Source organism: Pseudophryne corroboree, chromosome 10, assembly GCF_028390025.1.
Source record: "Pseudophryne corroboree isolate aPseCor3 chromosome 10, aPseCor3.hap2, whole genome shotgun sequence".
NCBI lineage: Eukaryota > Metazoa > Chordata > Amphibia > Anura > Myobatrachidae > Pseudophryne > Pseudophryne corroboree.
Window position 1 is genome coordinate 292,142,010 of NC_086453.1, and position 26,465 is coordinate 292,168,474.

Sequence of the window (26,465 nt, forward strand, 5' to 3'; positions counted from 1 at the left end):
CAGCATAAGAGTGAGAAAGGCAACATGTGTGGATTACAGTGCAAGTGCTAAAGTGAGAATGGTGGCACGTGTGGATTACAGCGTAAGAGTGGTGGCACGTGTGGATTACAGCGTAAGAGTAAGAGTGGTGGCATGTGTGGATTACAGCGTAAGAGTAAGAGTGGTGGCATGTGTGGATTACAGCGTAAGAGTGAGAATGATGGCATGCGTGGAGTACAGAGTAAGAATAGTACAGAGTAAGAGTGTAAAGGGGCGGCATGCGTGGAGTACAGAGCAAGAACGGTACAGAGTAAGAGTGAATGCCAGCACGTGTGGAGTACAGAGTAAGAATGGTACAGAGTTACAGTGAGAATGGTGGCATGTGTGGAATACAGAGTAAGAATAGTACAGTTAGAATGTGAATGGCGACATGTGCAGTTTCCTTGTATTTACGGTGTTAAAATTAACTAAACACTTGATCTGGACTGACATTTAATCCAGAGGACAAACGTTTACCATGTGGACTGTATGATCAAGTCAACTAAACTCATATTGACGTTTCTTCTGCTCATGAAGCAGTTTAGGAATAAAAATTCCGTAGTAGAAATTCAATAAATTCTCCTTTTCAATAACAAGCATTATTGCATATACCCGTGACTCATTTCCCTTACTTGAGTGTCTATCTCTTGCGGGATTGTACGATTTCTAATCCAAGAATGCACTTCCGCCAGCTCCTCCTTCTGCTCTTCAGTAAACCAGGGCTGCTTGTTCCGCATGGCAGTCAGTTTTTCCAGATCTTCTTTCAATAATGCCTCTTTATCCCTGTAAGACGTAAAAATAAAATAAAAGTGAGGTCAAAGACCTTGACTGTATAGCACAGTGGTTTCCAAACTTTTTTGAATCACGGCGCCCTAGAATATCAGAATTTTTTTCACGGCAGCCCTACGCCAAAAATTTCTTATTGAGAAATTTAGAAAGAAATATTACATTAAGTAGATTGCGTTTATATGTCATCCTTAGGGTCAGTTGTGTGGTGAGGGCCAAGATTTGCTTCTGTTTGGCCACATATTTTATGACTGGCAGCCACCAGCACTGCTTTTGCCTATTACACCGACTATAAATAATTTGAATTGGTCCTGGACCACCAACCAATGGCACTCCTGCAAGTGTCCCGAGGCAACCCAGGGAGCCACGGCACACAGTTTGGGAACCTCTGGTATAGCACATCACCAAAGTACACCGACAGAGCACTACTCTGTAACCTAAACCAATATCGCTTCCCCACAAACCAGTAATCTCACAGGTGGGAGAGAAATACATTGGGGACCCCCGATGTCTGTAGAAGACTGGTGCCTTTTAACCCTTTCATGCATGAATTATGAGAACCTAACTCAAATTTTTTTTTAATATATTTTTATTAGTCATCAAGGTTTAAAAAAAAAAAAAATGTTTATATTAGATTATACATATACATTTAATTAATAAAACCGTCTACTTAAGTGGATAACGTGCAACATGCATCTGTAACATATAAAAAAAATTGCCCTTCTTTTGTGGAACAGTCTTTTAACCATGAAAGTTTGTTTTTTTTCTTGCATAAAAAAAAATAAAAATGTTAAAATGAAAAATAAAATGTCTGCCATGGTTCAAATTTGTTTTTATCACGTTGCTCATTTTTTTCCAGAAACAAAAAATCCTCTTAGATGAAAATAATACTTTTTTGTTTTGCCTATTTATGGATATATTCCTCGAGATACAAAAATGTCCTCAGTGTTTACAACACAAATTCTCATCTAATTCTGAGTTTGCTTCATGCCTAGAACGTTAGCCTCTCTCACACTCTTGCGAACTGAATTTGGAGTGAAAGATGGAGAAGCACCAAGGACACAATGGCTATCAGTTGTCAAAACTGGCATATAAGGCTAATAAATGAGGAATATATTTAAATTAGGCTATATGCCAGGATAAGCCTTGTACACAGTATGTACAGTATCTTTGTATTGCATGACATCCACAGAAGTGGACACATGATTTTACAACAGCAATGAAAAATATGAGCTGCGTATTTGATCAAAACATCTACCATATTAAGTCCTAAATGTTACTTTCTTTGATTTTATTTATTTTACCTGCTCTGCTGTCTGAGTAAACAGATAGCACAGAAATTTCTGAAGTGCTCAGTGCTTTTCACCCCCATTTTATTTTGACCTCATTGTTTTTGTAGGAATTAAAAAACTGTCACTAGGTGGCATAACTTCTAATTTTGGTAGAGATCCAAAGAAGAGGCCATAATGCACTAGTGATATAAAAAGATTGTTTCTATAGGAGATAGAGGGCGGTATTCTATTAGCAGTGGTACTTGACCGCTGCTAATAGGATCGCCGGGGGCTACCCTATTAGCCCCGATGCAGACATTGTTTTCTACTGATACTGGCACTAATCTGAGAATATGCTTCGGGTGCCTCAGGCACTCAAAGCATAATCCGCAATAAGGGGCTGCCGGAGCTGCGATAACACATGGTATCGGGGAGTCATCCCCAATCCAATCTGTTTTAGTGTAATGGCGGATCCAATTTCAGCCTCTAATTGCGATAATGACCATCGTTCATACATTGCAATAGCCAGACGTTTTGATCGGACAAGCGGCATCGAGGCTAATAGGATACCGCAAAAAATAAGAATTTACTTACCGATAATTCTATTTCTCGGAGTCCGTAGTGGATGCTGGGGTTCCTGAAAGGACCATGGGGAATAGCGGCTCCGCAGGAGACAGGGCACAAAAGTAAAGCTTTTACAGGTCAGGTGGTGTGTACTGGCTCCTCCCCCTATGACCCTCCTCCAGACTCCAGTTAGGTACTGTGCCCGGACGAGCGTACACAATAAGGGAGGATTTTGAATCCCGGGTAAGACTCATACCAGCCACACCAATCACACCACACAACTTGTGATCTAAACCCAGTTAACAGTATGATAACAGAGGAGCCTCTGAAAGATGGCTTCCTAAACAATAACCCGAATTAGTTAACAATAACTATGTACAAGTATTGCAGATAATCCGCACTTGGGATGGGCGCCCAGCATCCACTACGGACTCCGAGAAATAGAATTATCGGTAAGTAAATTCTTATTTTCTCTATCGTCCTAAGTGGATGCTGGGGTTCCTGAAAGGACCATGGGGATTATACCAAAGCTCCCAAACGGGCGGGAGAGTGCGGATGACTCTGCAGCACCGAATGAGAGAACTCCAGGTCCTCCTTTGCCAGGGTATCAAATTTGTAAAAATTTACAAACGTGTTCTCCCCTGACCACGTAGCTGCTCGGCAGAGTAGTAATGCCGAGACCCCTCGGGCAGCCGCCCAAGATGAGCCCACCTTCCTTGCGGAATGGGCCTTAACAGATTTAGGCTGTGGCAGGCCTGCCACAGAATGTACAAGTTGAATTTTGTTACAAATCCAACGAGCAATCGACTGCTTAGAAGCAGGTGCACCCAACTTGTTGGGTGCATACAGTATAAACAGCGAGTCAGATTTTCTGACTCCAGCCGTCCTTTAAATGTATATTTTTAAGGCTCTGACAACGTCCAACAACTTGGAGTCCTTCAAGTCGTCTGTAGCCGCAGGCACTACAATAGGCTGGTTCAGGTGAAACGCTGATACCACCTTAGGGAGAAAATGCGGACGCGTCCGCAGCTCTGCCCTATGTCGAATGGAAAATTAAATAAGGGCTTTTATAAAACAAAGCCGCCAGTTCAGATACTCTCCCGGCCGAAGCCAGGGCCAGTAACATAGTCACTTTCCATGTGAGATATTTCAAATCCACCTTCTTTAGTGGTTCAAACCAATTTGATTTGAGGAAATCTAAAACTACATTTAGATCCCACGGTGCCACCTTAGGCACCCCAGGAGGCTGTATATGCAGTACTCCTGTGATAAAAATCTGGACCTCAGGGACTGAGGCCAATTCTTTTTGGAAGAATATTGATAGGGCCGAAATTTGAACCTTAATAGATCCCAATTTGAGACCCATAGACAATCCTGATTGCAGGAAATGTAGGAAAACGACCCAGTTGAAATTCCTCCATCGGAGCACTCCGCTGCTCGCACCACGCAACATATTTTCGCCAAATACGGCGATAAAGCTTCGCGGTGACTTCCTTCCTTGCCTTTATCAAGGTAGGAATGACTTCTTCTGGAATGCCTTTTCCTTTTAGGATCTGGCATTCAAACGCCATGCCGTCAAACGCAGCCGCGGTAAGTCTTGAAAAAGACAAGTACCCTGCTGAAGCAGGTCCCTTCTCAGAAGTAGAGGCCACGGATCGTCCGTGACCATCTCTTGAAGTTCCGGGTACCAAGTCCTTCTTGGCCAATCCGGAGCCACTAGTCTTACTCCACTTTGTCGTATAATCCTCAATACCTTTGGTATGAGAGGCAGAGGAGGAAACACATATACCGACTGGTACACCCAAGGTGTTACCAGCGCGTCCACAGCTATTGCCTGCGGATCTCTTGACCTGGCGCAATACCTGTCCAGTGTTTTGTTGAGGCGAGACGCCATCATGTCCACCATTGGTTTTACCCAACGGTTTAATAGCATGTGGAAAACTTCTGGATGAAGTCTCCACTCTCCCGGGTGAAGGTCGTGTCTGCTGAGGAAGTCTGCTTCCCAGTTGTCCACGCCCGGGATGAATACTGCTGACAGTGCTATCACGTGATTCTCCGCCCAGCGAAGGATCCTGGCAGCTTCTGCCATTGCCCTCCTGCTTCTTGTGCCGCCCTGTCTGTTTACATGGGCGACTGCCGTGATGTTGTCCGACTGGATCAACACCGGTCTTCCTTGAAGCAGAGGTTCCGCCTGGCTTAGAGCATTGTAGATTGCTCTTAGTTCCAGAATGCTTATGTGAAGAGACTTTTTCAGGCTCGACCACACTCCCTGGAAATTTCTTCCCTGTGTGACTGCTCCCCAGCCTCTCTGGCTGGCACCCGTGGTCACCAGGATCCAATCCTGCATGCCGAATCTGCGGCCCTCCAATAGATGAGCCTCCTGCAACCACCACAGAAAGGATACCCTTGTCCTCGGCGACAGGGTTATCCGCAGGTGCATCTGAAGATGCGACCCTGACCATTTGTCCAACAGATCCCTTTGCATGGAATCTGCCGAAAGGGATTGCTTCGTAAGAAGCTACCATTTTTTCCCAGGACTCTTGTGCATTGATGTACAGACACCTTTCCTGGTTTTAGGAGGTTCCTGACCAGGTCAGATAACTCCTTGGCTTTTTCTTCGGGAAGAAAAACCTTTTCTGAACTGTGTCCAGAATCATCCCCAGGAACAGCAGACGAGTTGTCGGCATTAATTGGGATTTTGGAATATTCAGAATCCATCCGTGCTGCTTTAGCACCTCTTGAGATAGTGCTAAACCCATCTCTAGCTGTTCTCTGGACCTTGCCCTTATTAGGAGATCGTCCAAGTATGGGATAATTAATACGCCTTTTCTTCGAAGAAGAAATATTATCTCGGCCATTACCTTTGTAAAGACCCGAGGTGCCGTGGACAAACCAAACGGCAGCGTCTGAAACTGATAGTGACAGTTTTGTACAACGAACCTGAGGTACCCCTGGTGTGAGGGGTAATTGGAACGTGGAGATACGCATCCTTGATGTCCAAGGATACCATAAAGTCCCCTTCTTCCAGGTTCGCTTATCACTGCTCTGAGTGACTCCATCTTGAACTTTAACTTCTTTATGTACAGGTTCAAGGACTTCAGATTTAGAATAGGCCTTACCGAGCCATCCGGCTTCGGTACCACAAAAAGAGTGGAATAATACCCCTTCCCTTGTTGTAGAAGAGGTACCTTGACTATCACCTGCTGAGAATACAGCTTGTGAATGGCTTCCAAAACCGTCTCCCTTTCTGAGGGGGACGTTGGTAAAGCAGACTTCAGGAAACGGCGAGGTGGCTCTGTCTCTAATTTCAACCTGTACCCCTGAGATATTATCTGCAGGATCCAGGGATTTACCTGCGAGTGAGCCCACTGCGCGCTGTAATTCTTGAGACGACCGCCTACCGCCCCCGAGTCCGCTTGCGAAGCCCCAGCGTCATGCTGAGGCTTTTGTAGAAGCCGGGGAGGGCTTCTGTTCCTGGGAAGGAGCTGCCTGTTGCTGTCTCTTCCCTCGTCCTCTGCCTCGTGGCAGATATGAATAGCCCTTTGCTCTCTTATTTTTAAAGGAACGAAAAGGCTGCGGTTGAAAGGTCGGTGCCTTTTTCTGTTGGGGAGTGACTTGAGGTAGAAAGGTGGATTTCCCGGCCGTAGCCGTGGCCACCAAATCCGATAGACCGACCCCAAATAACTCCTCTACGCATCGCCTGTCCACTGTCGTGTCCATAAAGCTCTTCTGGCCGAAATGGACATAGCACTTACCCGTGATGCCAGTGTGCAGATATCTCTCTGTGCATCACGCATATAAAGAAATGCATCCTTTATTTGTTCTAACGACAGTAAAATATTGTCCCTGTCCAGGGTATCAATATTTTCGATCAGGGACTCTGACCAAACTACCCCAGCACTGCACATCCAGGCAGTCGCAATAGCTGGTCGTAGTATAACACCTGCATGTGTGTATATACCTTTTTGGATATTTTCCATCCTCCTATCTGATGGATCTTTAAGTGCGGCCGTCTCAGGAGAGGGTAACGCCACTTGTTTTGATAAGCGTGTTAGCGCTTTGTCCACCCTAGGAGGTGTTTCCCAGCGCTCCCTAACCTCTGGCGGGAAAGGGTATAAAGCCAATAACTTCTTTGAAATTAGCAGTTTTTTATCGGGGCACCCCACGCTTCATCACACACGTCATTTAATTCTTCTGATTCGGTAAAAACTACTGGTAGTTTTTTCACACCCCACATAATACCCTGTTTAGTGGTACCTGTAGTATCAGCTAAATGTAACATCTCCTTTATTGCCAAAATCATATAACGTGTGGCCCTTTTGGAAAATACGGTTGATTCGTCACCTTCACTACCGGAATCAGTGCCTGTGTCTGGGTCTGTGTCGACCGACTGAGGCAAGGGGCGTTTTACAGCCCCTGACGGTGTTTGAGGCGCCTGGACAGGCACTAAGTGAGTGTCCGGCCGCCTCATGTCGGCAAACGACTGCTTAAGCGAGTTGACGCTATCCCGTAATTCCACAAATAAGGCATCCATTCTGGTGTCGACCCCCTAGAAGGTGACATCCTCATATTTGGCAATTGCTCCGCCTCCACACCAATAACGTCCTCATACATGTCGACACACACGTACCGACACACAGCAGACACACAGGGAATGCTCTATACGAAGACAGGACCCACTAGCCCTTTGGGGAGACAGAGGGAGAGTCTGCCAGCACACACCAAAAAGCGCTATATATGACAGGGATAGCCTTATGATTAAGTGCTCCCTTATAGCTGCTTTTCTATATTAATATATTGCCATTTATTTTGCCCCCCCTCTCTGTTATACCCTGTTTCTGTAGTGCAGTGCAGGGGAGAGACCTGGGAGCCTTCCTGACCAGCGGAGCTGTGACAGAAAATGGCGCCGTGTGCTGAGGAGATAGGCCCCGCCCCTTTTCCGGCGGGCTCGTCTCCCGCTATTTAGTACATTTAGGCAGGGGTAAATATCTCCATATAGCCTCTGGGGCTATATGTGAGGTATTTTTAGCCTTTTTAAAGGTTTACATTTGCCTCCCAGGGCGCCCCCCCCCAGCGCCCTGCACCCTCAGTGACTGCCGTGTGAAGTGTGCTGAGAGGAAAATGGCGCACAGCTGCAGTGCTGTGCGCTACCTTAAGAAGACTGCAGGAGTCTTCAGCCGCCGATTCTGGACCTCTTCTTGCTTCAGCATCTGTGAGGGGGCCGGCGGCGTGGCTCCGGTGACCATCCAGGCTGTACCTGTGATCGTCCCTCTGGAGCTTCATGTCCAGTAGCCAAGAAGCCAATCCATCCTGCACGCAGGTGAGTTCACTTCTTCTCCCCTCTGTCCCTCGTTGCAGTGATCCTGTTGCCAGCAGGAATCACTGTAAAATAAAAAACCTAAGCTAAACTCTCTAAGCAGCTCTTTATGAGAGCCACCTAGAATTGCACCCTTCTCGGCCGGGCACAAAAATCTAACTGGAGTCTGGAGGAGGGTCATAGGGGGAGGAGCCAGTACACACCACCTGACCTGTAAAAGCTTTACTTTTGTGCCCTGTCTCCTGCGGAGCCGCTATTCCCCATGGTCCTTTCAGGAACCCCAGCATCCACTTAGGACGATAGAGAAATAGGATTTTGGTACTTACCAGGTAAATCCTTTTCTTTGAATCCATAGGGGGCACTGGAGTACTCTTGGGATATGGACGGGCGTGGCCGAACAAAGGCACTGAATATTTAAATTTAGGACTCTCCCCCTCCTCCATATCCCCGAGTACCTCAGTGTACTCTCTCAGTGTTTTTTACTGAGCGAACAGGAACGATAGAGAGGTTGACAATGGAGAATACCTATAACATAACGGACAACCACAATGTTGACCCATAACCTTACTGTCAACTAAACAGTTGACACCATAACCGATAGAACTTTATAATTTGAACCAATCGGTGAAAATGTGTTAACATAAGCTCCTCTGAGCTTAATATCAATCAAGTAAAACTTGTTACCCTAAGCTCCCTTGAGCTTAAAACAACCCAGGTAAAACTGCTCTGGGTGGGCGTCCAGTGCCCCCTATGGATTCAAAGAAAAGGATTTACCTGGTAAGTACCAAAATCCTATTTTCTTTATCATCCACTAGGGGTCACTGGAGTACTCTTGGGACGTACCAAAGCTTCCCTCGTGGGCGGGAGAGCTGTTTGATACTTGTAACAGTAGGCAGCCCAAAGCTAGATGCTGATGGCGCCACCATTCATAACGTGTAAACGTGCACAAACGTGGTGCACTAAAGGCTATGTAGCCGCGTCGTAGACGCTCCACGACCCGCTGGGTCTGACATTCCCACAGAACCTGTGGGATGAGCTATTACTGACGTAGGCGATTGTAACTTAGCCTTAAAGTAAGCCTGACTTGTAGTCATTATTATTATCCAACTGGATAATGTCTGCTGAGAAACTGGCTAACCCCAGTTGGTAGTATCATAGAGAACAAACAACGTATTCATATCACGTACTGTAGACGTTCGGGACATATATAAACGCGTAATGCGTGTACCACATTCAGAATTCTAGAATGTGCTGTCCACACAGGAACCACTATTGGTATATTGATGTGAAGGATACGAAAGCGGAATTCGTCCGAAACTCTGCTTTGTCATGAGAAAACTCAAATACGGTGGCTTGGAATACAAGGCACCCCAATTATGAAACCAAAACCCTTGCCGAAGCCAAGGCTAGAAGAAAAATGTTTTCCAAAGTGAGAAACTTAATTCCCATTTGTTGTAAGGGTTCAAAATATGAAAACTGTAAGACATCTGAACCCAACCTCAAGTCGTCTGGCGCCGTAGGTGGGATAAATAGAGTCTGAACTTTGATGACACCTTGTAGAAAGAGGTGTACAGACGCAAATAGAGGCAAACGTCTTTGAAAATAAGTTTACCACACAGATACCTGCACTCTTAGTGCAGATCAACACAGTTTTCCATCCCACCCCGTTTAACAGAATACGGGTAACCTGAAGGATGATGTTGGAAACCTCCGAGGTTTACAAGCTATGTAAGCACACGAAATTTTGTAATAATGAGCTGCCTTAAGCGGCTTACTAACTTGTAACAGGGTTGGTATAACCGATACTGTAATGCTCTATTTCTTAAGAGGGTGGTCTGAACCCTCACCCCGTCAACCGCAGCTGCGGTACATAGGTACATAGGTAACTATGGGTAAAAGAACGTTCCCTGATGTAACAGGTTGGACGTATTATGAGCGGGCCAAGATCGTGTGCCAGTATTCCTTGGAAATTCGAGAAGCAAACTTCTCCGAAACCCATGAGATACCACCAGTATGACTGACGAACTGTTTTATGATCCGTTTTGGCAACGGAGAGAGCAGCGTGGCGGAGCCAGATACACGATGCTGAATGACCACATGAATGTGAGAGACTCCACCGCCACTGCCCTTGTGATCTGTTGTTTTGTACACATACTGAGCTTTTGTAATTGTGGCGAGATGCCATCATGTATACTTGAGGGTAACCCCCTTCTGTGGACTCGCATATGAAACACCTCTGGATTTAATGTCCAGTTTTCAGGATCCAAATTCTGACGGTTGTGATCATCTGTCTAACAGATGTCCACTCACTGAATGATCTCTTGACATTTTCACATAATGGTGTTCTGAGCCATTGAGGATTTGAGTTACCTGCCGCATTGCCATGCGGATTCTTGGTTCTCCCTGGTTGTTGTGTATGCAACTGCCGTTGCCTTGTCTGACTGCCCCTGGTTAGACTGAAAACGAATCATGTATTGCATTGTAAAATGCACGGAGTTCTAGGACATTTATCGACAGCAATCTGTCGTGATCCGTTTTAGAACCTTTGTCGCTGATTTTAACTACAAATCCTGACCCTCTGCGACTCTCGTCCAGAGTATATGCACCCTTGTACCTCTGTGGGAAACGCGAGTGAAGGGTGGCGAACTAAATTGAACACACATCTTTATTCTTAATAGGTGAATACACCAATGTACCGCTAGTGTGCGTGTTTTGCACTAATTACTAGATGTACATTTGTTCTTGCTGGTGTAGTAGGTAAAATTATAATCTTACCTAGGAATTGACATCATTTAGTGTCGAACTTGATCTGCTACCGCAGTATACCTTAGTAGCACAAGTTAGAGGAACTTTGTTGAGACAAAATTCTTATGAGCAAATCATCTAAGATAGAGAAACTCTGTTGAGACAGAGTTTTTATGTGAGATGAGCTATCATCCCAACATCACTTTGGTAAATACCCGAGTCGATAAGCAACGGTAGACCTGAAATGGTTAATGGTTGTGGCGATTTGCAAACGCTAGAACCTGTGATGAACAAACCGGAATGGGTAAGTACGCATTGTGAAGATTAAATGCAATTATGCAATTTTGTGGCTCCAATAAGCAAATACTAACCGCAAAAATTCCATTTCCTAACTGTAGTAAGTGACTTGCTGATTGATATTGCGACGGAGCTGTTTGGTTTTGCTCAAACAGAGGGGAATAAGTAACTCTGACTCTGTTGGAGTACTACTGCCTGGTTTATAAACCAGCAAAGACTAAATGGCAACCTGCCAAACCGTTCGACAGAGGCAGTTTTGTCCTTTAAGCTGTAAATAGCTGAGACATTCATGAGTTGAAGTCATGAAACCTCGCAAATGTAACATGTAAAGACGCGCTTCCCCAATTGTAAAAGAGGTCATCAAACCACTGGCTTGCTGACTGTAACGTCCTGTCGTTACAAGGCGTGACTGTTTCTTATAAAGGGATAAAACGCCGTTACAAGTATACTGTATGCGGTAATGGCTGAATATCATAAAGGGATAAATATATCAAATTTAGGAGCAAACAAGCTCTGGCCTTGTCGCGCTTAACTAGCGACAATGAAAGTAACCGGCGTTAGCAGAAGCTTTACAGATATACTCTGCAGCTTCTTTTAACCGTGATCGTCATTGTTTCATACATAAATTCTAGTGACCCAAATGTATCCTGGGTTTTTATAATGTTTGACAGAAACGCATCTAGCAATGCGGATCGCGTCCTTTTGGAAACGATTATGTATGGTTGTCAAAAACCCCGCACTATCTGAGTGCTGGACTAATGTACCCTTCTCACTCGTAGTTATCGGTGTGAGATTTGACATAGAATCGTGCATTAATATTATAAGACCAGTGAAATAAACACTCTGGTACCCAAAGGGAAATTGGCCCTTTGGAAAGACTGTCTTTTGTTAGAGCTGGCGGAGTCATTCCGAGACTCCGATGTTACCGCTCTTTTAATTTGAATTGCCAATGTTAACATAGGATTCTGTAAAATTAATTTTAGTCTGCACTAGAGCCTTACTCGCTATGTAGACAGACACCATAATATGCAACAGACAGACACTTGCACGACTTTGTGTCATATATATATATATATATATATATATATATATATATATATATATATATATATATATATATATATATATATATATATATATATATATATATGTTATTGCTGAACAGCATATTCATATGAAACTCATGCTTGTTTCTCTCTACGGAAATCTTTAGTAAAAAAAACGAAAGATTTATTCGATATGAAGAGAAACCAAAGTATTCTTTATGTGAAAAGCAGTTCACATGGGCATATGAAACCCGAACCAAATTCCTACTAACTCCCCTGCGCCTCTGGTGGCTTAGAGATGTAGGGCAGGAATGTTCTAGAATTATGTAGAAATACAGATTACATGGCGGGCAGGAATTACATGGCTAACTTATGTGAAACCTGAACCAAAAAATTCCCACTAACACCCCTGCGCCTCCTTGTGGAGTAGAGGTGTATGGCCGGAATGTTCTGGAATTATAAGCTGGAAAAACAGCAATGATTAAAATGGCCCTAATGCCATGCTTTCACAGAAAATCACAGTACAGATTACCTGCTGCAGTGTTAATATAGGCTTAATAGCCTATTATACAGTTAATATAGGCTTAATAGCCTATTATACAGTGATAACACAGGTCTAGGATACAGTAAAATACCTGCATTTAGTTAGCCTTCCATTAATATGAACACTGCCTGCAGCCTTATATTGCAGCCTTAACAGAAAATACCAGGAAACATGGTTAAAAAATGCAATATGTTATGACATTGATAGCCTATTCCTTACTGTTTAAAAAGCTGACCAGCCTATTATTAACCCATGCAGCCTTGCTATATGGTGCTGTTGCTATGGGCATACTCCCCCTCACCCCCCCTGCAGCTGCGCTGCTTGTGAGGTAGTCTCCCCATGTTACCTGCAGCGGACGGGAGAGCAGGGGAGCGCTGTGTCTAGCGCTGGGGAGCCGTCCGGAAGAGCGGCCGGCGCCTTCATACATCATATCAGCGGCGTGCGGTGTTAGCGCAGGAAGAGCGGCCGGCGTCTGTGAGTGACGTGCGGCCGCTCTGTCTTAGAAAGCGGGTAGAGTGGCTGGCTCGGGCGGCGCCTGTGCCGGGTAATCAGCGCTGGGAGAGCGGCCGGCGTCTCTGAGTGACGTGCGGCCGCTCTGATCTCTAGCGTAGTTCAGCGGGGCATATCAATGGCGGCTTCAGCGGTGCAAACACCCACACAGCAGGGCGGCAGCGTGAGCTGACCGCCCTGACACCCCACCATACCTTGCCGCACTTACTGTAAGCTACGTCCTGCTTGTGACGGGCTTTCATCCTGGCTGTGACGGGGCTTTCTGTAAGCTCCGTCCAGTGTCAGACCCTGTGATTTTCATAGCGGCTGGGCATAGCGCGTATGAGCTCCCCCTGCTGTGCAGCCGGACGGAGCTCAGTATGAGCGCGAGGCATTAACCCCTACATAGCGGGGCGGCAGCCTGCGCTGACCGCCCCGTTTCCCCAGCCTACCTTTATGATCATGTCTGGCTGTGACGGGGCTTCTTCTGTGTAAGCTCCGTTCAGCTCTGTAGTCCTGGCTGCGACGGGGCTTCTATGTGTAAGCTCCGTCCAGCTTCCAGTCAGCTTCCCAGTGATCTATGGCTGCGACGGGCTTCTTCTGTGCAAGCTCCGTCCAGCTCTCTAGTCCTGGCTGCTTGTAGGAGCAGTGGGCTGTCTGTGGCTGTGAGGGTGCTCTTTGTGAGGACCGACACGCCATGCTGTCTGTGGCTGTGAGGGTGCTCTTTGTGAGGACCGACACGCCATTCGCTGCCCGTGCAGCGGCACTATCCCGGACCCATGTTTTTCCAGAGACTGGGAAGGGATGTGCCAAGTGTAAAAATAAAAATTAAAATCCAAGTGTGGTTATACCACAAGCCGATGTTCGTGCTGTGAGCACCGAAAAAACACTGAGAGAGTACACTGAGGTACTCGGGGATATGGAGGAGGGGGAGAGTCCTAAATTTAAATATTCAGTGCCTTTGTTCGGCCACGCCCGTCCATATCCCAAGAGTACTCCAGTGCCCCCTAGTGGATGATAAAGAAATGACAAACAGTTGTCCACTATGCATGAAAGTGTTAAGCTAGGTACACACTGGAGTGATGTTGCACCGATTTGCAGTTTTGTAACTATATCGCGCTATCATGGTCGCTAGTGACGGGTGCTATATTTGATGAGCCGTTGCTCCAGTGTGTACCCAGCTTTAATACTGTGAATGAAAGTATTATAGAATAAAATATCTGTCCATTTTTAGCAATTGTAGGTTAATAAAAGATTAAAAATAAAACATTTTTAGAATTTTCTTTTCAGGTCAAGGTGCAATATAAAGCTATTTTCCTTCCAACTGTATTACTTTTACCAAGGGTACATATATGTAGTAGGGCTTTTTTGTAGGGGCAGTTTTATTAATGGTCTCAGTAACGGGTGCCATACCCAATTCTTACCTCTCAGGGACCTGATAGGTCATCATAATAGGAGTAGGCGTTCGCTCTATCATTGTCCATATAGAGTCTCCAGCAGCTTTGGGAAAAGAGTCTGATTCCACAACCTCCTGACGTTTGTGCCCCTTCTTGGAGGTATCAGAGGATTTGCTAGCAAAATAGTTGCTGCTGTTACTACTCCCTTAAAGTGTTAATAGACAGAATAAGAACAAAATGAAAACATGTAATAGATAAACCGGAACTATTTTACTGAACAACAGGTACACAGGTCATTGCTATTCCGGGCTAGAACTTCAGATGAGAAGCGATACAGACACAATGTTTACTAGACAATGACTATATTCCGTCAACCGTGCTTATCAGACGTTGATTCTTATACAGAACAATGATCCCTATTTCAGTCTCCTGGCCAGCTCCCTTCAGCAGTTTGCTCACACTTAATACTGTATTCCAGATTGTAATGGTGCTCACCCACTTTTGCGCCAATAACCAGAACGGACAGGCCTACACCTGAAGGTCCCTGTCTTTGCATGCCATCACCCTATCATTCTCACATGGCACACTGACACTGCTACTCCGCATGAACTGAACACAGGGGGCACCTAGCCATGATAAGGTGTTACAAGAGAGCGCTGAGATATATGCGGTGTAAAGAAATATAATATAATATAATATATATTAATATATATATATATATATATATATATATATATATATATATATATATATATATATATATATATATATATATATATATATAAAAATAATTATTTTTTCCTTACACCTCTAACTCAGATACTCCAAGGGAAACACAGTGGATAAAAAGCAAAAACTGCTGAAGGTGGGTAGCCAAGAGGGTGAAGTTTTTTTAATATTTTTAACTACTTGCAACAAGCCTCACTTGCATCTACAACAAGCCTAATCCACTAAGCTAAAGGCAGATGAATGGTAAAAGCATGTGCAGCTCTTCGTTTAAAGACAAACTCTAACAATGCAACAGGCAGCTACAATGCAACAGAGTGACCGTTGGGAGAATGACGGAACCAGAATAGCTAATGCCTTATACCACGCAGGGGGTGGTCTGCAGTTTCCTACTATTGTCTGGATATTATTCTTCATGTGAATACAAACCAAACAAAAGATATACGCATATAAAATGTCATGGTCACTCTTGGCAACAGAATGGAAAGCACACACACAAGTTACCTGTAAAATATATTACAAATATTATCTTTAGAAAAATACCCAAACAATGGTTAGAAATGGAAATCTATACAAAAAAAAAAAAAAAAAAAGGAGGGCATTCTATTTCTTATTTAAAAAAAGACTGGATCGTTTTAGTACTAATAGAGGGACTGAAACAGACACAGAAACAATAGCCTAGTCCAGTGGTTCTCAAAATGTGTGCCTAGGCACCCTGAGATGCATTGGGGTACTTGCAGGAGTGCCCTGGGTTGTTGGTCAAAGACCAATTCAAATTATTTACAGTCAATGTAATAGACAAAACCAGTGGCTGACATATAAACCCAATTTACTTAATTTTAGATTTCTCGATAAGAACCGTTTGGCCTGGGGGTGCCGTGACAAAATTCTGATACTCTAGGGCGCTGTGACTCAAAAAAAGTTTGAGAACCACTGGCCTAGTCCCAGTGTTACTTACCCACAAAATCACTATGTGGTCATTGTAACTAAGGCAAACTGTCCAGCCCTGAAGACACCTAGAACGTACGTTCTTTATTCAGTTATTCACTGATACCTAACAGTCTGGTATACAGTTCAATGCATCACAAGTTAGCGTGTTGTTGGGTCCATTGTTTGAGCACTGTTAGACTAAGATAACGGATACTTACAAAAGCTACGTTACTTATTTAGGTCAACATGAAACTTTCAAGCCTGTCATACCTATGCCACTTCCTGAAGTCCCGTTTGAGGTAGAACCGTTAGAGCCAGACCTTAAGGAGCTGGAATTTGCTGATCCACTTGCCGAGGCTGCTGACCCAGTACCAGACTGGGAATCCTCTTGCAGCAAGAGGTCAAAAAGTTCACTAGAGGCAGAGTGACTATCGTTGTTCCCACTGTCCTCAGCTTGGTCCACCTGGAAGAAGAGACAATTGTGTGATTTCATCCTATATAGTAAGCCAATGTCATTTGGGCTCATTAACATACACTATCAGACATAGAAACTTTGATGCCATATGCAAAAAGCCTGCCCCTAAAGGACTCTGCGAACTACTGTATATAGGGGTTCATTCCGAGTTGATCGCTCGCTAGCTATTTTTTGCAGCGCTGCGAACAGACAGTCGCCGCCTATAGGGAAGTGTATTTTTGCTTTGCAAGTGTGCGATCTCATGTGCAGCCGAGCACTACAAAAAAATTTTGTGCAGTTTCTGAGTAGCTCAGAACTTACTCAGCCGCTGCGATCACTTCAGCCTGCTCTTGCCCGGAACTTGACGTCAGACACCCTGCTTGGACACGCCTGTGTTTTTCCAACCACTACCAGAAAACGGTCAGTTGACACCCACAAACACCCTCTTCCTGTCAATCTCCTTGCGATCGGCTGTGCGAATGGATTTTTAGTAAAATCCATCGCTCAGCAACGATCCGCTTTGTACCCATACGACGTGCTTGCGCATTGCTGTGCATGTGCAGTTCTGACCTGATCGCAGAAAAAAATCCTAGCGTGCAATCAGGTCAAAATAACCCCCATAGAGTCCCTGAGCGTCACCAATGTATTGCATTTTAAAAATGGAGCAGACATGACTAAGGCGCTGAAGGATTTTTGTGTATGGTGAAGTGAAGAGTGCAATGTGTCCCCAAAACAATCCCAAATTCCACAGTGATGCTTACACATTTGATGTCTACTTGGCTTTCTATCTTGGTTCCTTCCAGAGGATCTACTGATTTTGGTAACTCCTCTTGAAGAAGAACTAGCTGTAATGGAGAGCTGCTTCTCGAGTTGCTGAAAAGATGTGGATCTTCGCTTTGTACATCGTGATGTCCCTCTGCCGACATGGGGGAAGATGCTCGAGACGCTGGGTCCACAAAGTCTGTAGGAATTTGTGAGGGCACATTTTGGGGAGCGCTGGGCATTCCAGTGTACGGGTAAGAAGGTGGACAGGGGTATTGAGAAGGGAAAAAAGGCTGAGGTATCTGTTGGGTCATTGGTGGATACATGTTATAGTTGGGTAGGAGAACAGCCATGAGAGGACCCATGTACGGAGATGGAAAAGCTGGGAATGGCTGCATGTTGTAGGAAAGGTTTGATTGAGGTACAGACTCCGGAGCTATGGAAGAGGTGTTGCAGTCTCCTGCCACGGTGGGAGTCATGTGTGGAAGTGGAAACCCAGGCATGGTATAGGCAGGTTGAATAGGGATCATCATAGGGGGAGCAAAGGCCATGTGTGAGGGGCTTGGATGAGATACTTCGGATGGTGGCCAAGACTGTGGAATAGGCCCCTGTCTTCTTGGTCGTGGTGGTAAATTTGGGTGAGAACCATTACTGTCCGATGACTCCATGGGTTTCTGCCTCTTGTGTTTTCCATGCTTTTTACCCTTTTTCCAAGCAGCAGGTGTAGTTTGCTGAGAAGAATGTTCACCTGTGGAAATAAAACCATAGGTGAAATGCTGTGGAAGCTCCCAGTTCTAAAAACATTAAATGAGTTTATGAATATTTAACATTCCTTTAAAAGGGACGCAATCACATTTTTGTTATATGCATTTAAATATAGTATAAAGTCTATAAACAACAGAATAGTCTATAAATCAACATGACACCAATCACAATTTAAATGATTATATTTATTTTGGTTTTGATGTGGAACCCATGTGCACAGTAGGTCTGCAGTGTGTCGGTAAGTGAACCAATATTGCTCCAATACAGTCTGGTTTGCCAAAAAGCAGAGCGAAAGGTTAGAGAATAAAGAAGAAATCCAGGGGCGTCTCCTCAATTTATTCTACCTAGTCAAAGTAGGATCCATTGCAGGGTTTGGTATTGTGGGCACCCTGAATCTCCACAGGAATAATGAAAGAGCAGAAGGGACAGAATGGCTCTCCAAGCTGTACCCACTGCCTACCATCCCCAGGCCTCGTCCAGTCCACAATCCGACCAAGCATTATCGCGTCATAATATGTGGGGAAGTTTGGAATGTGAAGTCCCCCATATGTTTGAGTCTAAATAGTATGACGTGCTTGAGACCAGGTTTCCAATCCCCCCCCCCAAAGTCCCTCACCAATTAATGCAAATCTCAAAACCACTGTTTAGGGGTACGAAAGGCAAGTGGACACTTCAGCAGATCTAAAACTCTAGAGAATGTTACATGTTCACGATACTAACCCTGGTCAGCCAAGAAAAAATTGACGAACTTACTATGGAGCTCATTCTATATTGTTTGAAGTAAAGGTGTAACATTATCCACAAACAGTTGGGAGAAGTCTCTACTGACAATGACCCCAAGATGCTCAAGGCTAGAGTTGTGCCCAGAGAAAGCAAACAACCTCTTTAACGTATCAAATGAGTGCGATGATGCAGTCAGGTTTACGGCAATGGATTCAGAATAGTTTACCTAAAAGTTAGATATGGAGCTGAGTTTCCAGAATTCACTCAACAGATTAAGGACCGAGATGTCAGATTTGGACAGAAATCGCCAAGAGGTCATCCGCGAATAATGCCAATTTATATTCTACCTCACCAATTTTGAGTTCTGCCACATAAGGGTAAGATCTAATAGTGCATGAAAGGGCTTCCATGTCCTTATTTATTACAAATGAATATTGGAACCTGGAATATCAAGGGGTGTGATGTTAAGGACCACACAAAGAACCGGCTATGGATCTCTGAATATTTGCTTTGTAGAAATTGAAACTTGGGGGATTACATTGCGTCAACTTATTCATTCAACATGCCATACCCTTCTTGGGAGCTGATTACCACCATTCCTTTCCTACTATCACACACATTTTTCTTTTACATACATAGAGCGATGAAGAACAATTACAGTACAAGTGAAATTGGTTGGTCATCTTCATCTTGACTTACTTATTTTGTGGGACATTATGTGCCTATTATTGTATATTCTTGTTATATTGTATTGTAATTTTGAAAATCTAGTGACTATGCATACATAGGTCTGCTTTATTTGATGCGCCTTGGGGATATTTCCATTTTCCTGCTTCAATAATGAACAAGTCACTAGCAATAAGATAAAAGAAGTACGTTTGAAAGTTAAGTAGTTGCTAAAGTTCTGAGAATGGTGGAGACACAAAACATACGTGACAATTACCTTGTATATCTTGTTCGTGGGAGCAGGCCTTACTGCGACTGTCTTGCTGGAGGTAGCTACTGTAAGGAGACTGCAAGATCCTCTGCCGGAACCGATACACATAATTCTGCTCCTCTTTTTGGGTATGAGCAGATAGAACCTCCTTTGTTAATCCGACTAGTCTTAATTCCTCTGGAGCTACAATGGAACTGGCTGCCTGAGAGGACCTCATCTCAATCTGTTCACTACCACCTGTAGCATCTTCTATCGCTGTGATCTCTGAACATATGGGAAGTAACAGAAGTTATTTGTCAAAATGTATTATTTTATTTTTTTAAAGAAATTTCTTTAAATACAGTAAAAAAAAAAAAAAAAAAAACTAAAATTAACCAGAAAACAGACTACATCTAGACAGTTATCATCCTGTACAAATAGACAAACAAAATGGTATTTGAACGAAGAAAAAAAAAAAAAAAAAAAAGAAAGAAAAAAAAGGAAAAAGGAAAAAGCAAACATCTTTAAACCATCCAGGGGGGGAAACCCCCCCCCAGAAAATAAAAACTTGTACACGTGTACAACATAGAGGAGTTGTCTACAAAATTCAAAATTGATATTTCAAGATATTCGGTATGAACCCCTAACAAAAAGCACTATGCATTATATAACACATGTTATATAATTATATTTAATTTGGGGAAATCTGGCTTTGATAGTTAAATTTCTAAGTAAATAAGTTGTTTTACAATTTGAGCATGTTTTGCCAGAATGAAAAAGAAAGAAGAAAAAAAATTTAAGCAAGCAAGCAAGCCTGGAAGAAAAATACAAAAATACAAAAAAAATAATAGTAATAATTAATCAATGATCTTTGGACTTCAAAAGTGGAAACGTGCTTGTAGCTGATATCAGAGCACCTCAGGTCTTGATTTTGTTAAATCAATCTTGTGAATTTAGCCCAATATTAATATTTTACTAACGTAAAAATCTAATATCTTGAGTCATAATTGTTGTTAACCAATTACGGTTTACAACTACCCTGAAGGATTGAGTTTTGTTGGATGAGGTTTCCCTTACATCCAGAAGGCTTTTTGCCAGCGGGCATTCTCATATATTCAACTAGGAGGGCATGGATTATCTCTTGAGCAGAAACTGCCGGACAAAACAGACTTCGGCAGTTCTCTCTAAAGGCAAAAACGTACCTAGATGGTATAAACTGCAGGAAAAGAATGTGATTATGAAATCCTCTATTATATGTAACCACGACAGGTACCTGACTCAGGCTGTGGAACATGTACAATTGTACTGCTGTAGCTACACTGGCTGGTGACTGAAACCACACTCATGGCCTTGATGGACAGGGTCAGATCGGTCAGTGGAGCTCCCACCACAGCGGTTGTTGTCTGAGCATCGGTGGTGACCATCGATTCGGCGGATAACTGGCTCGTGGAGATTGGCGCGGTTAACCCAGGAACATCTTGCAACGATACAAGACAAATTCGTAGACACTTCAGTTTGAAGGATAATAATCAAGTTCTTTCCTGACTTGGAAAAACCCGGATTGGGTCCCCATCAAAAGATTGCCAAGTGTTGAGATGGAACGGCACGTTTCAGAAACAAATTAACCCAGTTTAGGAATAGTTTATTTCAAAACTTGCGTATAATCTCGCCACTAAAGATGTATCTGTAGGAAACCTTTGATGAAGTGACCCAGTACTGACTAGTCACAGCTATGAGAGCATAATGCTTGGTGATCGGGGTCCATTTAACTACATATAAAAAAAATTACCAGAGTTCTTTTTTTTGGTATATAGATCTGTCCAGTTTTTATTATTACTCCAGCACATAGTGATAAGCTTTCTCTATCGTCCTAGTGGATGCTGGGGTTCCTGAAAGGACCATGGGGAATAGCGGCTCCGCAGGAGACAGGGCACAAAAAGTAAAGCTTTAGGATCAGGTGGTGTGCACTGGCTCCTCCCCCTATGACCCTCCTCCAAGCCAGTTAGATTTTTGTGCCCGGCCGAGAAGGGTGCAATCTAGGTGGCTCTCCTAAAGAGCTGCTTAGGAAAGTTTAGCTTAGGTTTTTTATTTTACAGTGAGTCCTGCTGGCAACAGGATCACTGCAACGAGGGACTTAGGGGAGAAGAAGTGAACTCACCTGCGTGCAGGATGGATTGGCTTCTTGGCTACTGGACATCAGCTCCAGAGGGACGATCACAGGTACAGCCTGGATGGTCACCGGAGCCTTGCCTCCGGCCCCCTTGCAGATGCTGAAGTAAGAAGAGGTCCAGAATCGGCGGCAGAAGACTCCTCAGTCTTCTAAAGGTAGCGCACAGCACTGCAGCTGTGCGCCATTTTCCTCTCAGCACACTTCACACGGCAGTCACTGAGGGTGCAGGGCGCTGGGAGGGGGGCGCCCTGGGAGGCAAATGAATACCTATTTTGGCTAAAAATACCTCACATATAGCCTCCGGAGGCTATATGGAGATATTTAACCCCTGCCAGAATCCGTTAAGAGCGGGAGACGAGGCCGCCGAAAAAGGGGCGGGGCCTATCTCCTCAGCACACAGCGCCATTTTCCCTCACAGAAAGGCTGGAGGGAAGGCTCCCAGGCTCTCCCCTGCACTGCACTACAGAAACAGGGTTAAAACAGAGAGGGGGGGCACTAATTTGGCGATATGCTTATATATATATTAAGATGCTATAAGGGAAAACACTTATATAAGGTTGTCCCTATATAATTATAGCGTTTTTGGTGTGTGCTGGCAAACTCTCCCTCTGTCTCTCCAAAGGGCTAGTGGGTCCTGTCCTCTATCAGAGCATTCCCTGTGTGTGTGCTGTGTGTCGGTACGTGTGTGTCGACAGGTAGGAGGACGATGTTGGTGAGGAGGCGGAGCAATTGCCTGTAATGGTGATGTCACTCTCTAGGGAGTCGACACCGGAATGGATGGCTTATTTAGGAAATTACGTGATAATGTCAACACGCTGCAAGGTCGGTTGACGACATGAGACGGCCGACAAACAATTAGTACGGTCCAGACGTCTCAAAAACACCGTCAAGGGTTTTAAAACGCCCGTTTACTTTAGTCGGTCGACACAGACACAGACAGGGACACTGAATCCAGTGTCGACGGTGAATAAACAAACGTATTCCTTATTAGGGCCACACGTTAAAGGCAATGAAGGAGGTGTTACGTATTTCTGATACTACAAGTACCACAAAAGAGGGTATTATGTGGGATGTGAAAAAACTACCATAGTTTTTCCTGAATCAGATAAATTAAATAAAGTGTGTGATGATGCGTGGGTTCCCCCCGATAGAAAATTATGGGCGGTATACCCTTTCCCGCCAGAAGTTAGGGCGCGTTGGGAAACACCCCTTAAGGTGGATAAGGCGCTCACACGCTTATCAAAACAAGTGGCGGTACCGTCTATAGATAGGGCCGTCCTCAAGGACCAGCTGACAAGGCTGGAAAATATAATAAAAAGTATATACACACATACTGGTGTTATACTGCGGCCAGCGATCGCCTCAGCCTGGATGTGCAGAGCTAGGGTGGCTTGGTCGGATTCCCTGACTAAAAATATTGATACCCTTGACAGGGACAGTATTTTATTGACTATAGAGCATTTCTATATATGCGAGATGCACAGAGGGATATTTGCACTCTGGCATCATGAATAAACGCGATGTCCATAACTGCCAGAAGATGTTATGGACACGACAGTGGTCAGGTGATGCAGATTCCAAACGGCACAGTATGGCCGTATAAAGGAAGAGGACTTGTTTGGGGTCGGTCCATCGGACCTGGTGGTCACGGCAACTGCTGGAAAATCCACCGTTTTTTACCCTAAGTCACATCTCTGCAGAAAAAGACACCGTCTTTTCAGCCTCAGTCCTCTCGTCCCTATAAGATCATATCTGCCCAGGGATAGAGGAAAGGGAAGAAGACTGCAGCAGGCAGCCCATTCCCAGGAACAGAAGCGTTCCACCGCGTCTGACAAGTTCTCAGCATGGCGCTGAGACCGTACAGGACCCCTGGATCCTACAAGTAGTATCCCGGGGGTACAGATGGGAATGTCGAGACGTTTCCCCTTCGCAGGCTCCTGAAGTCTGCTTTACCAAGTCTCCCTCCGACAAGGAGGTAGTATGGGAAAAAATTCACAAGCTGTATTCCCAGCAGGTGATAATTAAATTACCCCTCCTACTACAGAAAAGGGGTATTATTCCACACTATATTGTGGTACTGAAGCCAGAAGGCTAGGTGAGACTTATTCTAAAAAATTTTTTTGAACACTTACAAAGGTTCAAATTAAGATGAAGTCACTCAGAGCAGTGATAACGAACCAGGAAGAAGGGGACTATATAGTGTCCCGGGACATCAGGGATGCTTACCTCTATGTCCCAAATTTGCCCTTCTCACTAAGGGTACCTCAGGTTCGTGGTGCAGAACTGTCACTATCAGTTTCAGACGCTGCCGTTTGGATTGTCCACGGCACCCCGGGGTCTTTACCAAGGTAATGGCCGAATTGATGATTCTTCTTCGAAGAAAAGGCGTCTTAATTATCCCTTACTTGGACGATCTCCTGATAGGGGCATAGTCCAGGGAACAGTTGGAGGTCGGAGTAGCACTATCTCGGATACTGCTACAATCAGCACGGGTGGATTCTAAATATTCCAAAATCGCAGCTGATCCCGACGACACGTCTGCTGTGCCTAGGGATGATTCTGGACACAGTCCAGAAAAAGGTGTTTCTCCCGGAAGAGAAAGCCAGGGAGTTATCCGAGCAAGTCAGGAACCTCCTAAAAACAGTGCATCATTGCACAAGGGTCCTGGTAAAAATGGTGGCTTCCTACGAAGCAATTCCATTCGGCAGATTTCACGTAAGAACTTTTCAGTGGGATCTGCTGGACAAATGGTCCGGATCGCATCTTCAGATGCATCAGCGGATAACCCAATATCCAAGGACAAGGGTGTCTCTCCTGTGGTGGTTATAGAGTGCTCATCTTCTAGAGGGCCGCAGATTCGGCATTCAGGATTGGATGCTGGTAACCACGGAGCCCAGCCTGAGAGGCTGGGGAGCAGTCACACAAGGGAAAAATTTCCAGGGAGTGTGATCAAGTATGGAGACTTTTTCTCCACATAAATATACTGGAGCTAAGGGTAAATTTATAATGCTCTAAGCTTAGCAAGACCTCTGCTTCAAGGTCAGCCGGTATTGATCCAGTGGGAAAAACATCACGGCAGTCGCCCACGTAAACAGACAGGGCGACACAAGAAGCAGGAGGGCAATGGCAGAAACTGCAAGGACTTTTCGCTGGGCGGAAAATCATGTGATAACACTGTCAGCAGTTTTTCATCCCGGGAATGGAAACTGGGAAGCAGACTTCCTCAGCACGACCTCCACCCGGGAGAGTGGAAACTTCATTGAGAAGTTTTTTTCCACATGATTGTAAACCGTTGGGAAATACCAAAGGTGGACATGATGGCGTCCCGTCTGAACAAAAAACGGGACAGGTATTGCGCCAGGTCAAGAGACCCTCAGGCAATAGATGTGGACGTTCTGGTAACACCGTGGGTGTACCAGTCGGTGTATGTGTTCCCTCCTCTGCTTCTCATACCTAAGGTGCTGAGAATTATAAGACGTAGAGGAGTAAGAACTATACTCATGGCTCCGGATTGGCCAAGAAGGACTTGGTACCCGGAACTTCAAGAGATGCTTACAGAGGTCTTATGGCCTCTGCCGCTAAGAAGGGACTTGCTTCAGCAAGTACCTTGTCTGTTCCAAGACTTACCGCAGCTGCGTTTGTCGGCATGGCGATGGAAAGCCGGATCCTAAGGGAAAAAAGGCATTCCGGAAGAGGTCATTCCTACCCTGGTCAAAGCCAGAAAGGAGGTGACCGCACAACATTATCACCACGTGTGGCGAAAATATGTTGCGTGGTGTGAGGCCAGGAAGGCCCCACAAAGAAATTTCAACTCTGTCGTTTCCTGCATTTCCTGCAAACAGGAGTGTCTATGGGCCTCAAATTGGGGTCCATTAAGGTTCAAATTCGGCCCTGTAAATTTTCTTCCAGAAAGAATTGGCTTCAGTTCCTGAAGTCCAGAAGTTTGTCAAGGGAGTATTGCATATACAAACCCCTTTTTTTGTGCCTCCAGTGGCACTGTGGGATCTCAACGTAGTTCTGGGATTCCGCAAATCACATTGGTTTAAAACCAGTCAAATATGTGGATTTGAAGCATCTCACATAAAAAGTGACCATGCTCTTGGCCCTGGCCTGGACCAGGCGAGTGTCAAATTGGTGGTTTTTTCTCAAAAAAGCCCATATCTGTTTGTCCATTCGGACAGGGCAGAGCTGCGGACTCGTCCCCAGTTCTCTCCCTAAGGTGGTGTCAGTGTTTCACCTGAACCAGCTTATTGTGGTGCCTTGCACCTACTAGGGACTTGGAGGACTCCAAGTTGCTAGAAGTTGTCAGGGCCCTGAAAATATGTTCCAGGACAGCTGGAGTCAGAAAATCTGACTCGCTGTTTATACTGTATGCACCCAACAAGTTGGGTGCGCCTGCTTCTAAGCAGTCGATTGCTCGTTGGATTTGTAACACAATTCAACTTGCACATTCTGAGGCAGGCCTGCCACAGTCTAAATCGGTTAAGGCCCATTCCACAAGGAAGGTGGGCTCATCTTGGGCGGCTGCCCGAGAGGTCTCGGCAT

General features: G+C 44.7%; 1 protein-coding gene and 1 pseudogene across 4 annotated transcripts in view; both read right to left on the minus strand.

The window, feature by feature from the left end:
- The window catches only part of PER3 (period circadian regulator 3), a 75,071-nt gene that overhangs the window by 1,002 nt on the left and 47,604 nt on the right, over positions 1-26,465 (minus strand). For 3 of the 4 annotated variants that reach the window (XM_063943379.1, XM_063943376.1, XM_063943377.1), the window contains exons 16-21: positions 21,024-21,227; positions 19,778-20,035; positions 17,346-18,094; positions 16,401-16,593; positions 14,502-14,679; positions 651-801 (exon numbers count right to left, since the gene is read on the minus strand). In XM_063943379.1, coding sequence (XP_063799449.1) covers positions 651-801; positions 14,502-14,679; positions 16,401-16,593; positions 17,346-18,094; positions 19,778-20,035; positions 21,024-21,227 — 1,733 coding nt within the window. The remainder of the gene's footprint in view (positions 1-650; positions 802-14,501; positions 14,680-16,400; positions 16,594-17,345; positions 18,095-19,777; positions 20,036-21,023; positions 21,228-26,465) is intronic. The other variant, XM_063943378.1, reaches the window with a different exon arrangement.
- Positions 12,148-12,257, minus strand: LOC134967962 (U5 spliceosomal RNA; annotated as a pseudogene).